The sequence below is a fragment of the Balaenoptera borealis genome, assembly GCF_965194805.1.
Source record: "Balaenoptera borealis genome assembly, chromosome: 20".
Lineage (NCBI taxonomy): Eukaryota > Metazoa > Chordata > Mammalia > Artiodactyla > Balaenopteridae > Balaenoptera > Balaenoptera borealis.
In genome coordinates, this window is record NC_138879.1 from 52,626,282 (window position 1) to 52,640,183 (window position 13,902).

Consider the following 13,902-nt stretch of genomic DNA (forward strand, 5'->3'; position numbering starts at 1 on the left):
CTTGTTCCACTCCTGGCCTCCCACGGGCTTCAACTCCCTGTCCCTCCTCCCCTCCCCTGTATTTTGTCTAGTGTTATGCAGGGATGGGCAAGTAAAATGAGTGGTCAGGTGGGTGGGGCCTTTGAGGAATTCTGGTACAAATACCTTGACCAGAGTGGGCAGCCACTAATCAGCTCTAGCAGGTTGCTGCCAACAGGGGAATCAGACCTGGTGCTACTGTAGTTCTTAAAAAGTTTCAAGAGAAGCCAGAAATCCAAATTTCTCTGTGAAATATCCACATTTTAAAAGTAGCAAACCAATTCAAATTTTAAATTCTGCTGGCCAACAACATGGGCCAAACAAAACACACCAGTTTGTAACCTCTGATGTATACTGCCTAATGCTTTTGTTCTCATCTTCTCATATGATCCTCAGACTAGGGAGCAGATACTATTATTAGCTTCATTTTACAGATGGGGAAACTGAGGCACAGAGCAGTTTAGTAGCTTGTCCAAAGTTTGAGCACCAAAGCTGGAACTTGAGGTTTTTACAGTGTGCTTTTTTATCCTCATTACAAATGTATCCTTTCAGAAATAACTTTTTTTATCCTAATGATAATACATACTACAAAATACAATAAACTACAGAAAGGTAAAAACAAAGAAAAAACGACCACTAGTCCCCAACATGCAAATATAAGCGATATTAGTGTATTTCCTTACAGAAAAAAATTTCCCTATTCATTCAACCAGAGGTAGCGGCCATATAGGTTAGGATCTGTGCTAGGTGCTGGGGATATTACAGTGAACAGACATAGTTCCTGCCCTCAGAAGGCTTACAAGCTAGCGATTGTTCTTTGTTCCATTCATTGCCAACCTAGGTGTGAATATCCAATGGAGCTTCTTCAAGAAGCCAAAGAGTAAATAAGCGGATAGTGCATTTCAGGTGGGCCCAAGGCCCCCATCTGCCCAGTCCCACTTGGGCTTCCTCCCTAGAAACGAAATGATGAGAGGATTGGACTCCTAGTGCAGGAGTTAAGATGCAGAAAGGGATAGGGCTTGAGAGTACTACCAAACTAACTCTCAATTCAACTGGCCGAGGACCTCGGTCTCGGCCCTCTCATCCTCAGGGAAAGGGGTCGGGAGGGGGTAAGTGGTACGTGGCGTCCAGAAAGATGACGAGGGTCCCGACGCTCGTGAAGATGATGAAGGTCCACAGGAAGAGGCGGTCCACCACCATGGCCACAAACTGCCAGTCCTCCTTCAGCTGAGGGTAGGAAGAGGAAACTGTTCCTGAGCTCCAGACCCCCAGGGAAGGCGGCCCCAAGGCCCTGTGCCGCACCCAGGTCCTCCTACCACGGCTTTGAGACAAGGGCGGGCCCGCAGAATAGCAGAGAGCGAAACTGCGGGCGACGGATGTGAGTAAAGAACAAGTCGGAAACCAGGGGGCGGGACCAAGTGAGGCAAACTTCCAATCAGAAATAAAATCGAGTGCTGGGGGCGGAGCCTAAGTTTGCGGGTGGAGCCAAGGCCACCCAGGCCTTGCCTTGGCCCACCCTCTTCGGACTCACCGCGTCGTGGTCCTCCTGTTCCTGCAGCTGTTGAGCGATGTAGCTGATTGAGGAAACGACCTCCCGTAGCTCGGGAGGCAGGCCCACAGCCCGGTTTGGACCATCGATAAATCGCCGCAGGTCCGGGGCAGACAGTTCAGGCTGGAACCTGAAAGAGGCGAGTCTGTTTGGCCACGACCGGGGCGCAAAGACGGCCTGCGCGGGTGCTCTAGCCCCCGCCCCAACTCCCTCCTCCAACGCCCGTCCAGGTTTCAAAACGTGAGAGAGCCCTTCAGGTTGCCTCTGACAGCGGCGCCCTCTCTAGCCTTCCGCAATTCCTCCTATTCCCGTACGCTTTAGTCCCCACCTCCCCGCAAAGTGGGCAACAGAAGGGATACTGCAACTCCCATGATGCTCAACCACGACATCCTCCAGGAGCTTAGGACGCCTGCCTGCGCACAGTCTTCTGGGAACTGTAGTTCTCCCTCTCCCTTCTACGTGGGCGATGGGGAGTAGATACTACCTGTTGGGTTTGGGGAAGAGAAAATCATTTGGTGGCTTGCGGATGAAATATTCATCTGTTCCCCGACCCCAGCCACTTCCTGGAGAATCCCTGAGAGGTATAGGAGGTGGCTCCGGTATCTGGTCTCTCTCAGGCTTGGGTCTCTTCAGACCCAGATACAGAGGGAGTTTGTGGATAAAGATCTGCAGAGTAGAAGAAGAGGCGTGTTGGAGGGGGCTCTTATGCTTTCAGACCAGAAGGGAAGCCGCCAACCACCCCCACGGCACGTGCCCATTCTTGCGCATGCGTGCATGCATCCCACAGATGAAATGCAACTACACAGCCCAAGAGTTCTTAAGTGGGTTAGGAGGCATCCTGACTGGAAAGAAAAGTTCTGAGGGCTTCCACCCTGATAGTACCTAACCCTGAGAATGCTTCCTTGGGACCCACGATGGGCAGTATTGATGAAGAGAGTCTGGGATCTACGCAATGTTAATGATGGGAGGATAAAATTAATTGGGCAACATTTCAACACCCAAAGACCTTGGCACTTTGACACTCTACCAGGAGTTGTAGTTCTCCCTCAGGTCTGTGAAAGGGAAGGTTGAAGTTGGTGGGAGGGAGGAGCGATACCGGGACAAAAAGCCAAATACTAGGATTGAGAGTTAACACAGGTTGGAGAGGAGATCTTCTTACCTGACGGACCCAAAGGGGCATTTGGTGGGTGTAGGGTGAGCGATGGTGCAGGTTGAGGACTACGACGCTAAGGATGACTGAGAAGGTGACGAGGACCATGGTAAACATGAGGTATTTGATAATGATGGGGACAGACAGGGAGGTCTCAGGCACTTTGTCTGCCAGCAGCAGCAGGAACACAGTAAGGGTCAGCAGGGCAAAGATCGAGAGCCCCATCTTCTCTCCTTGGGGGACAGAGGGGAAGGCGGGAGGATTAGGCTTTGCCAGAAAGCAATCTCCCTGGCATAATCAGTGACCGTGTTTCCAGCTCACTCAAGGACAGGCTTTTGGAAGGGCCAACTGCATGCAAATAACTCCTACATTTATACCTCCAACCTGGACTGATTCCCCTAAATTCCACACTTGTATCCACCTGCCTACTTAACCTCTCCATTTGGGTGTCCAATAGACATCTCGAACTTCACATGTCCAAAACTTAATTCCCTCACCACCGACTCCCCACATAGTCTTCCCCAGTTCATTAATGACAACTCGATCTTTCCTGTGGCTCAGGCTAAATCCCTTTGAGTCATTCTCAGCTCTCCTCTCTCTCATCCCATATCCAATCCATACCAAACCCTATTGGCTCTACCTTCAAAAGATATCCTGAAACTGATGACTTATCACATCTACCACTACCATCCTGGTACAAGCCACCATTACCTCAGATCTGAGTTATTATAAAGGCCTCCTCTTTGCTTCATCCTTTGCCCCCCTGCTGACTGTTCTCAACAGAGCAGCCAGATTGATCCCGTTAAAATGTAAATCAGATCATATCACTCCAGTGGCTTCCCATCGCCTTTAGCATAAGAGTCCTTACTGAAGTCTACAAGGCCTTCCCATTAGCTCTCTGACTACATCTCCTACTGTTTTCTCTCTTGCTTACTTCATTCAGTTACACTGGCTATTTCTTGGATATGCAAGGCACACGCCACCTCAGAGCCTTTGCATTCACTGTTAACTCCTCCTGGTAATTTCTTCCCCCAGATATCTACCAGGGTCATTCTCTCACTTCCTTCAAGTCTTTGTTCAAATATTGATCAAACATTCCCTTTTTAGTGAGGCATTCACTGACCATCCTATTTTTAAATTGCAACCCCTGTGATAAATCATAGCGGAAAAGAATATGAAAAAGAATATATATATCTATAACTGAGTCACTTTGCTGTACAGCAGAAATGAAACACAACATTGTAAATCAACTATATTTCAATAAAATTGTCTAAATAAATAAATAAATTGCAACCCCTACCCCCATTCTCATCCTCCCCAAACCCTTTTCCTACTTCATTTTCCTTCTTAGGAATTGACCTCTCCTAATATACTATCTAGGACTTCCCTGGTGGCACAGTGGTTAGGAATCCCCCTGCCAATGCAGGGGACACGGGTTCGAGCCCTGGTCCGGGAAGATCCCACATACCGCGGAGAAACTAAGCCCGTGCGCCACAACTACTGAGCCTGCGCTCTAGAGCCCACGAGCCACAGCTACTGAGCCCGTGTGCCACAACTACTGAAGCCCGTGTGCCTAGATCCCGTGTTCCACAACAAGAGGAGCCACCGCAGTGGGAAGCCCGTGCACTGCAACGAAGAGTAGCCCCTGTTCACCACATCTAGAGAAAGCCCCTGCGCAGCAACGAAGACCCAACACAGCCTAAATAAATAAATTAATTAATTAATTTAAAAAGTAATAATATACTGTCCAATGGGTTTATTTATTATGTTTACTGACTGTCTCCCCCACTAGAATATAAACTCCATGAGACCAGGGATTTTTGTCTGTTTTATTCACTGATGTATTCCCAGTGCCTTGCACGTCACAGATGTTCAACAAATATTGTTGCATGAATGAATGGACCAACCCCTGTAGCAGGAGCTATATAGCAAATCGAAGGATCTAAAAATGAAACCAAGTATATAAGAATATGCCAGGTGGCTGGTTATTACTGTGGCATACAACAGGCACTGCAAACTTCACGGAAGGTATTGAAATAAATAACTTTTATGGTCTGTTCTACTTTAGTCCTGTAATGTTGGGTTCCAAGATTTGCCTTGCTCCAGGAAGGAGAAGTTACATGTGGAAGTGTGTTCTAGAGCCGCATCACTCTCCTTCCCTAGACTGAGAGAGGGCTTGATTACAGAGAGAAGGAAAGCGTGTTTTTTGTTTGTTTTGTTTTGTTTTTCAGGCCACAGCAGTGAAAGCCCGGAATCCTAACCACTAGGCCACCAGGGAACTCCCAGGAAAGCATGTTTTGAATACGAGAGTTTAGGATATCAGTCTCTGAATCAGACTAGTACTAACCAGGGTTGGAATAGCAACGCTGCCTCTCTCTGTGTAATGTCAGGTGAATGACTTAAACTCACTTACCCTCTGTGAAATGGGAAGACAATTCAGTACTTACCTCACAGAGTTGTGAAGATTAGAACTGAGTTAATATATGTAACACATTATTTGTATTATCTTATAGCAAGTGCTCAAAATTAGAAAAGACTATACCTACACTTAACACAAAGCTTACAGAGTACCAGGCATAGTTCTATTAACTCAGTTAATCCTCAAAATAGTCCTATGTGGGAGGGACAACGACTGTCCTATTTCCAGATTAGGACACTAAGAGATTAAGGAATTTGCCCAAGGTTACTCTGTTAGCATATTGTGCTGTCTCCCAGAGAAATGTTGGCTGTTATTTCCAAGGGAGATAGGAGGTTAAGGGACTAGTAGGCATTTGACAAGTGGGGGAGGGAGGATGCCAGGAATGGGGAAAGGGAAAGGAAACGTTAGCTAAGCCTGGGAGTTTGTTGGTCAGAGGAGTGGCAGTTCCAAGGATGAGACCCTAGGATTCTGAAGGGAAGAGTTCAGAAGTTACTGGGTGCGGAGAAGTGAGCAGCAGAGGGGAGGTAGAGCTTGAGGTTGGAGGGGAAATCTGGATGCAGAGGCAAAGGCTCTTCCTGAAAGGAAAACCTGGGTGAGATTGCTGAAGCACAGTTCATGAAGGTTTGACTTGGCAGGAAAACCTTCCCTGTATTATGGGGGAAGAGGAAGAAGCTGAGCTATTGGTAAGAAGGAGTGCCGGGCCCCTTCCCCCCTTACCTGCATCTGGTGGCAGGTAGAAGACGAAGATGGCCAGAAGAGTGATGAGGATGCATGGGGCAATGACGTTGACCAGGTAAAAGAGAGGCTTCCGGCGAATGATGAGGTAGAAGGTGACTTCCTCACGCCGTCTTTCCCCCTCTCCCCTAGGATCCACTGGAGGCTGGATTAGCCGAGAAGCCTTGTGAATAATCTCCCATTGACCATTCTCTTGGGGGGTGGTGGGGGGAGAAGAGAAGGTGACACAGATGTGGAACCTGTTTTTGTTGGTGCCAGATAAGGCTTTGTTTTCTTTTTTTTTTTTGCCTCACCGCGCCACTGCGCTGCTTGTGGGATCTTAGTTCCCCAATGAGGGACTGAACCCGGGCCTTCAGCAGTGAAAGTGTGGAGTCCTAATCACTGGACCGCCAGGGAATTCCCAGATATGGCTTTCTCTGCCACATCCTAGAGCAGGGGGGACTGATGTAATAAGGGGCTAGCTATGGTCCCTGGGCTGGACAGCCCATCTCTAATAAATGAGCAAGTCTCAATTTCCATAACCACAAAATACAGACAGTTATACCTATCTTGCTGAACCCACAGGGACTCACTGATGGAGTATATTTATCAGCCTGTTAGAAACTGGAAATCATAAAGCCCATGGACATGGGAGCCATGCCCACTCACCAATGAAGGTGCCTTCATGAATGTGCACTTCCTGCCGCTCCTGCCCATCGGGACCCAAGCCAGTCTGCAGGCTGACTTCTGAGCTGTCATAGCTATAGGAACTGAACACCATGGTGCAGTTCTGCCAGTCAAAGGGGAAGTAGGTGACCTGGATGGAGTGGAGAGTCACTAGAGCTGCCAGAGAGCTGGTCAGGGCTGGGGGAGTTGGGGAGGTCACAGGGCAGACAGGGGTCAGAGGATATGGGGCACTAGGGAGATGGGGACCACCAGGGGAAGATCACAGAGAAGTGGAGTCACAGAGGAATAAGAAGGTTATGTGGGGAGGTCATGGACAATGGAGGGGGGTGTCACTGAGGAAGACTGGAAGTCAGTGAAAGTGGACAGAGAAGATGAAACTCAACGGAAAATCAGAAGGGTAAGGGAGACGTGAGGGTCATGGGGATAATGGAGGAGGGATGTCTGAGTGAGGGTTTCTAGGAGCGCCTTGAGCTTCCCAGGTGGGGCCCGGACACCTGGATGCTGCAGCTGCTGCGATAGATGCCCGGGGACTGCCAGCGCACGGAGCCGTCGGAGGACACCACGACGTTGATGTCCAGAGCAACATCAAAATTTCCGTCATTGCTGCAGGGAAAGAATCTTCTCATCTGGGATCAGGCCCCTCCCTCCGGAGGCCGCGCCCCTCCAGAGGCCCTGCCCCACCTCCCAGACTTTGGGAACATCCTCACTTGTTTAGGAGCACCACGTCTGGTAGCCACACGGATTCGGCAGTGATGCGGAGTGAATCGATGCCCTCGTGCTCCTCAGGGTCCCAGCTCAGCCTGTAGTCAGTCCACTCTTAGGGAAGCAGAGGCTGAGGGGCCGTCTGGGGCTGGAGGCTGGAAGGAGTCTTGGGATGTGCGAAGGAAGCCCGGGCAGGGAGTGCAAGGGAAGAGAGCCGCGCAGGCATGGTCTGTGGTTCTGGAGGCCGGGCTCTGTTTAAGACTCCACCTGCACTCTTTGGGACCCTATCAACTAATTTCCCCTTCCCTCTCATCGGGCCCCAGTTTCTTCTTTCTGTAAAAACGAGGGGGTTGCACGCTAGCCTCTAAAACAGTGGTTTTCAAACTGCAGTTAACGACCCTTTTCATAGGTCCGGAATCAAATGAGTGGCCCCAAACCAATGTTAAAAAAAAAAAAAATTTAGAATGAAAAACGCATGGAATGCAGCTCCCATAGTAAAGATAGGTATTGTTTCCTGAAGCTTCTGTTTCAGTTATAAGTGTGTTTTCTTAGGTCGTGATGCAAAAAAAAGAAAAAAAAATCTTACTGTGCGGGACGGGACATTCGAGAAAATTGTAAAGGCAGCGGGACGCCCGCCCTTTCCCACCCTGCGGGGGTGTCCGTACCAGGTCTAAGTAGACCTTTGTGCTCATCTCCTCATCCTTCTCGTTCTAGAAGGGAAAAGTTTAAAGGGTAGATATGATGTCAGTGTAGAGAAATGAGGGGCTCGGTGGGTAAACTCTCCCTGGAAACTCCCCTCTTTTTCTGAGTCGCACCCTCTTGGGTTCAAGCCCCACCTCCTATAAGCTGCGTTGGTTTAAGCCCCGCCTCTATCTCGTAAACTTCCTGCTGGCCGTACAGCCCGCCAGTTCATTTACCAGTCCCAGTCCCGGCCCCGGCCGGAGTGAATCTCTGCCCGCTGTTGTTTATTGACCCTGTCCGGCACCAAGGTCCGCCCCAGCCTGTGACCCCGCCTCCAGGTCCGCTCTCCGGCCTGTCCATCGGCCCCAGCTCCACTGTGAGATCCGCCCACAGGCCCGTTCATCATCCTGCCCGGCTCAATCCTGGCCCGTCCAGCAGCCACGCCCACAGGTCGTCCATTGGTCCGATTTCGACCCAATCTCTACCAACCGCCCGTCAGTCTCCCAGCCTGGCCTCGCCCCGGACCCCGCCCCCAGTAGTCCCTGGGTCCCGCCCTGCCTAAAGCCACGCCCCCAGCCGGCTAGTGGGCCAGACCTTAACTCCCCGCGTGCGCCCTCACCAGGCTGATTAATTGCGCTAGGCTGAGACCAACGCTGACCCCGACGCGGCCTCCCACCTCCCGCGCCGGCCTCACCGAGCTATCATAGCCCGAGAAAAGTTTCTCACGGAGTCGGCCCTCCGCTTCCGAGCCGCGGGCGCCTGGAGGAGGAGAGAACTGAGTGAAGCCCTGGTTCCTGGCCACGACCTCTGGCCCTGTCACTGCCCCTTTACCGCAGGTGGGCAGAAGGCTTGGAGGACCCAGGTCAGGCTCTAGAAGGAGAGGGGAAGTGAGGTGTCCTCTCCCAGCTCAGAAACTTTCTCAGCAGCGGGGGAGGGTAGTGGAGGAACTCTGTCCCTCACTGCATTTGTCCTCAGAGGGGCCGTAGGGTCAGTGGCCCTGTCTCCTGCCCCCCTTCTTCCCCCGGGGCAACCTTTAACCCTCCACCAACCATGTGCGACGCTGCCTGCCCCCACGCATTCTCCTCAGAGTTGTCTGAGGCAGAGAGGACCGCGGCTGATTATGGAGAGCGGAGATCCACCGGCCACATGGCATGGGCTGCCGCTGCTGCTGCTACTACTGCTGCCTCCCAGCCATGAAGGACGGGCCGTGAGACATACTCTCCCCAGACAGGTGCAGGAGCAGGACAGGGCGCTAAGCCCTGTGTGTGTTTAAGTGAGCTACACTTTAGCTCTGCTGTCTTCCTTCCTTTCCTCCTCTGGCCTTGTAACAGTGCTTCTCCCTCCTGCCTGTCTCTGGCACGTCTCATTTCAGCTTGTTTATTTTTCTCCCTGGCAGAGGACTCAGGACCGGCCTGCTCTGCACCTCAGCAATGGCCCTGGACAAGAACCTGTAACCATCATGACCTTTAACCTCACCAAGATCATAAAGTATGGGGTTGACCTAATTCTTTGACCTAGTCCCCTGACCTCACCCTCTCTCCATCAGCTCCTCTCTTTTTTTTTTTTTTTTTGCTTTATTTAATTGAAGTATAGTTGATTTACAGTGTTGTGTTAGTTTCTGGGGTACAGCAAAGTGATTGAATTTTATATATATATGTATTTATGATACATGTTATATATATATATATATATTCTTTTTCAGGTTCTTTTGCATTATAGTTTATTACAAGATATTGAATATAGTTTCCTGTGCTATACAGCAGGACCTTGTTGCTTATCTTTTTTTTTTTCCAAAAATATTCTTTATTGAGATCATTGCTCCTAAAACAGAAGCAAAAAGCAGAGATCAAACTTGGTAGTAAGATGTGATTAAAAAAAAAAAAAGATGATAAAATGTAAGCTGACACATTTCAAGGAATAAGCAACAGAAGTTGCTTATCTACTTTATATATAGTAGTTTGTATCTGTTAATCCAAACTCCCAGTTTATCCCTCCCCACCTTCCCCTTTGGTAGCCATGAGTTTGTTTTTTATGTCTGTGTGTCTGTTTCTGTTTCGCAAATAAGTTCATTTGTATCAGTTTTTAAATTCCACTTGCAAGTGATAGCATATAGTATTTTGTCTTTGTCTGATTTACTTCACTTAGTAGGATAATCTCTAGGTCCATCCATGTTGCTGCAGATGGTATTGTTTCATTCTTAAATATTTATTTATTTGGCTGTGTCGGGTCTTATTTGCAGCATGTGGGATCTTCGTTGCGGCATTCAAGATCTTTAGTTGCCGCATGTGGGATCTAGTTCCCTGACCAGGGATCGAACCCAGGCCCCCTGCACTGGGAGCTCAGAGTTTTAACCACTGGACCACCAGGGAAGTCCTTGTTTCATTCTTTTTCATGGCGGAGTAATATTCCATTGCATATATGTACCACATCTTCTTTATCCATTCATCTATCGATGGACCTTTAGGTTGCTTCCATGTCTTAGCTATTATAAACAGTGCACCAGCCCCTCTCTTTTCCCTGTCTCCCTGTCCTTCTCTCTCCCTGAACTCCACCTCCCTCAACCTCATGTCTATGCTCAAAGAGCACACCCCATACACAGTCTTTCCTTCTGTGTCCTTCCAGAACCTCCTCCTCCTTTGAGTTTCGGACCTGGGATCCAGAGGGAGTGATTTTTTATGGTGATACCAACCCAGAGGATGACTGGTTTGTGCTGGGACTTCGGGATGGCAGGCCTGAGATCCAGCTTCATAATCACTGGGCCCAACTTACAGTGGGTGCTGGACCCCGGCTGGATGATGGGAGGTGGCACCAGGTAAGCCAGATCTGGTCCTGAGAGAGGGGTGTCTTGAGCTGATCTGAGGAAGGGAATGGAACCAAGTTATTGGGCATCCCTTTACCATTGTCATCTCATTGAATCCACACAAAAGTCCCATGAAATTGCTTTTTTTTTGGCCACCCCGCTTGGCATGCAGGATCTTATTTCCCTGACCAGGGATCAAACCCGTGCCCCCCACAGTGGAAGCGCAGAGTCTTTTTTTTTTTAATATAATTTTATTTATATATTTGGCTGCATTGGGTCTTTGTTGCGGTGCGCGGGCTTCTCATTGCGATGGCTTCTCCTGTTGCGGAGCATGGGCTCTAGAGCCCAGGCTCAGTAGTTGTGGCTCATGGGCTTAGTTTCTCCGAGACATGTGGGATCTTCCCGGAGCAGGGATCGAACCCGTGTCCCCTGCATTGGCAGGCGGATTCTGAACCACTGCACCACCAGGGAAGTCCCAGAATTGCAGAGTCTTAAGCACTAGACCACCAGGGAAGTCCCAGAAGTTGCTATTCTTGTCCCCATTTTTTCAGAAGGGAGTTCTGAGGCTTAGTTAGTATGTAAGTGACAAGTCAAGAGTGAGCTGGGGATGCCAGCTGACTCTTCAAGTACATGTTCTTTCTGCCATACTAGACTGCCTCCGGTAGGTTCAAGTCTTTTTTCGTAGATGGTTGTTCAGCAGTTAGTTGTGATTTTGGTGTCTTCGTGAGAGGAGGTGAGCTCAAGTCCTTCTACTCCGCCATCTTCAGTATGGCATTTTCTAGACTGCCTCTGAAGAAAGTGGTGGAGGCAGGCCCCAGGAACCTCTGATTCTTCTTCTCTTTTTCTTCTTGCAGATGGAAGTGAAGATCCTTGGGGATTCTGTGATGCTGGGGGTGGATGGGGAGGAGGTGCTGCACCTGAGACAGGTCTCTGGGCCACTGGCAAGCAAACCCCAGCCCATCATGAGGATTGCTCTGGGGGGGCTGCTCTTCCCTGCCTCCAAACTCTGGTTGCCGGTAACTGCGTCACAGGGGCAGGAACCAAGACCAAAGCTCGTAAAGCATTGCTGGCTGGATGGCTGTGGGGGTCTAAGTCCACACTTCAAGGAGGGGGGATGGGGTGAGAGCTGCATGGGGGAGGCCAAATGCTTGCGTCTTGGAGGGGAATAAACAGGGTGGGAGTCTGGGACTGGGGCTCAGATATCCTGATTCCAACATCCCCCGCATCTTCCCTTCCCCCCACGGGCCCCAGCTGGTCCCTACCCTGGATGGCTGCCTGCACCGGGATGACTGGCTGGACCAGCAGGCCCAGACCTCAGCATCTGTCCCCACTAGTCTCAGAAGCTGTGCTGTAGAGTCTCAACCTGGGATATTCTTCCCGCCAGGGACTGGTGCAGAATTCAGTCTCCAAGGTAAAGGTTATTTTGCCCTCCATGGCCAGCTCTGTGTCCATTTCCCTCCAGCACTAGCCCCTTCCCTCCATGAATCCCCAGCCTTCAGACCTCAGGAGGATCATTTCTCCCCCCCAGACATTCCCCGGCCTCATGAAGAGCCCTGGGCTTTCTCCTTGGACCTGAGACTCCAGCTAGCAGCAGGCTCAGGCCACCTCCTTGCCCTTGGGAGCCCAGAAAACGCTTCTTGGCTCAGCCTCCAACTCCAAGATCAAGTAAGAGGGGGTTGCTGCCCGTATTCAGTGGAGCCTGGGAGCAGTGGGAGAAAAGGGGATGCTAAAATGTCAATATTATGAAAAAATAAAATCAAAATAAAATAAAATGTCAATATTACGATGGTTTAAGGGTTGGGGTGGGCGGGCAGAGACACATATTAAAGCTGCCCACAGCAAACAGTGACTTTTAGTTAGATTATATATTTACTTGGGGAGGGTGTGGTTTTATAGAGGGCCAAGCCAGGAGAGTTAAGGCAGGATGGAGGTGGTGGGAATGGCCAGTAGATAGACTGCACGGCTAAGAGACAGAATTAAGGCAGCCAGGGGTGGGGTCACACGGAGCAGATGCAGTTCATTCTTTCCTCCCCCACTTATGTCCCTTCCCACATACTCTGCAGAAAGTGGTGCTGTCTTCTGTGTCAGGGCCAGGGCTGGATCTTTGCCCCTCGTCTTGGGGATCACTCTTCAGCTGAAGCTGTCTGTGTCCAGGGTGGTTTTGAGCCAGGGGACAAAGAAGGAGATCCTTGCTCTGCCTCCCATGGGCCCTGGCTCCCTCCTCAACCTCTGGGCCCAGACGCAGGGGCGTCTCTTCCTGGGGGCTTTGCCAGTTAAGAAAGTGATGTTGAAGTTTCTCAGCACACCATGGGAAACAGCTAAGGGGAGGGGAAGAGGTGGGAAGGGATGCATTTTTAGGGGAAGGAAATCTCTGCGAGGGAAGAGGAGAAGGCCACAAGAAGAGAGAGGATAAGGGGACAGTGGGAGGAAGTGCTTTAAAAAATTTAGGTTAGAGGACTGGAAAAGTGGGGAGGAGCTTCTGGACCCCGGCCACCCTAATGCCTCCTCCATACTACCTCCCTCTAGGAGAGGCCTCTTCTGCATCCTTTTGCTTGGATGGCCTTTGGGCACAAGGCCAGAGGCTGGACGTGGACCGGGCCCTGAGCAGAAGCCAGGACATCTGGACTCACAGCTGCCCCCAGAGCCCAGGCAATGGCACTGACACTACCCATTAAATCCCCACCTAAGAACCTCCTTTGAATGTCACTCATTCATTTATTTAACAAATATTTACTGTGCATCTGCAATGTACCAGGCACTGTGCTGAGCATCGGGTTGCAATGATGAGCAAAACTAACCCTGCTTCGGGACTTCCCTAGTGCCAGTGGTTAAGACTCCGAGCTCCCAAGGCAGCGGGCCTGGATTCGATCCCTGGTCGGGGAACTGAGATCCTGCATGCCGCACACTGCGGCCAAACAAAATAAAACAAAACAAAAAATTAACCCTGCTTCCTGCCCTCTCGGTGCTTGTGGTCCCCTGGGGGAGGCAGGCATCCATCAAAGACTAACAAGTGAGTGGATAATTGGAAACTCTGATATGCACCATAAAGGAGCAGTCAGGGAACTGAGAAAGCTTGAAGGCCAGTGGCCTTGACCTAGGCTGGGGATCAAGGAGGGCTTCCTGAGGAAGTGGTGACTTCTTAGGCTGAGATCCCAGCAACAGCACCCACAGACACACACACC

The 13,902-nt window shown here is 50.3% G+C and overlaps 2 protein-coding genes across 3 annotated transcripts; one reads left to right on the forward strand and one right to left on the reverse strand.

The window, feature by feature from the left end:
* Nucleotides 1-667: 667 nt before the first annotated feature.
* Nucleotides 668-8,668, reverse strand: LOC309618768 (acetylcholine receptor subunit beta-like). Of its 2 annotated transcripts, none has more exons than XM_082373018.1 (10): nucleotides 8,540-8,668; nucleotides 7,904-7,949; nucleotides 7,245-7,353; nucleotides 7,032-7,140; nucleotides 6,520-6,667; nucleotides 5,854-6,063; nucleotides 2,727-2,950; nucleotides 2,052-2,233; nucleotides 1,550-1,697; nucleotides 668-1,245 (listed from the first exon to the last, which is right to left on the reverse strand). In XM_082373018.1, exons 2-10 carry the CDS (start codon nucleotides 7,929-7,931, stop codon nucleotides 1,105-1,107), a joined length of 1,299 nt encoding a protein of 432 aa, XP_082229144.1. In that variant the 5' UTR covers nucleotides 7,932-7,949; nucleotides 8,540-8,668; the 3' UTR covers nucleotides 668-1,104. The 2 variants fall into 2 exon arrangements, with proteins under 2 accessions (XP_082229144.1, XP_082229145.1); XM_082373019.1 differs by lacking the exon at nucleotides 8,540-8,668 and adding an exon at nucleotides 8,076-8,438.
* On the forward strand, nucleotides 8,622-13,662 carry SHBG (sex hormone binding globulin). Its single transcript, XM_082373031.1, is given in 10 exon segments — nucleotides 8,622-8,782; nucleotides 9,008-9,151; nucleotides 9,317-9,408; nucleotides 10,543-10,732; nucleotides 11,575-11,736; nucleotides 11,972-12,131; nucleotides 12,249-12,385; nucleotides 12,784-12,822; nucleotides 12,825-13,001; nucleotides 13,252-13,662. Coding segments are annotated over 9 exon segments (1,212 nt in total). The 5' UTR covers nucleotides 8,622-8,782; nucleotides 9,008-9,040; the 3' UTR covers nucleotides 13,396-13,662.
* The last annotated feature ends 240 nt before the right edge of the window (nucleotides 13,663-13,902 follow it).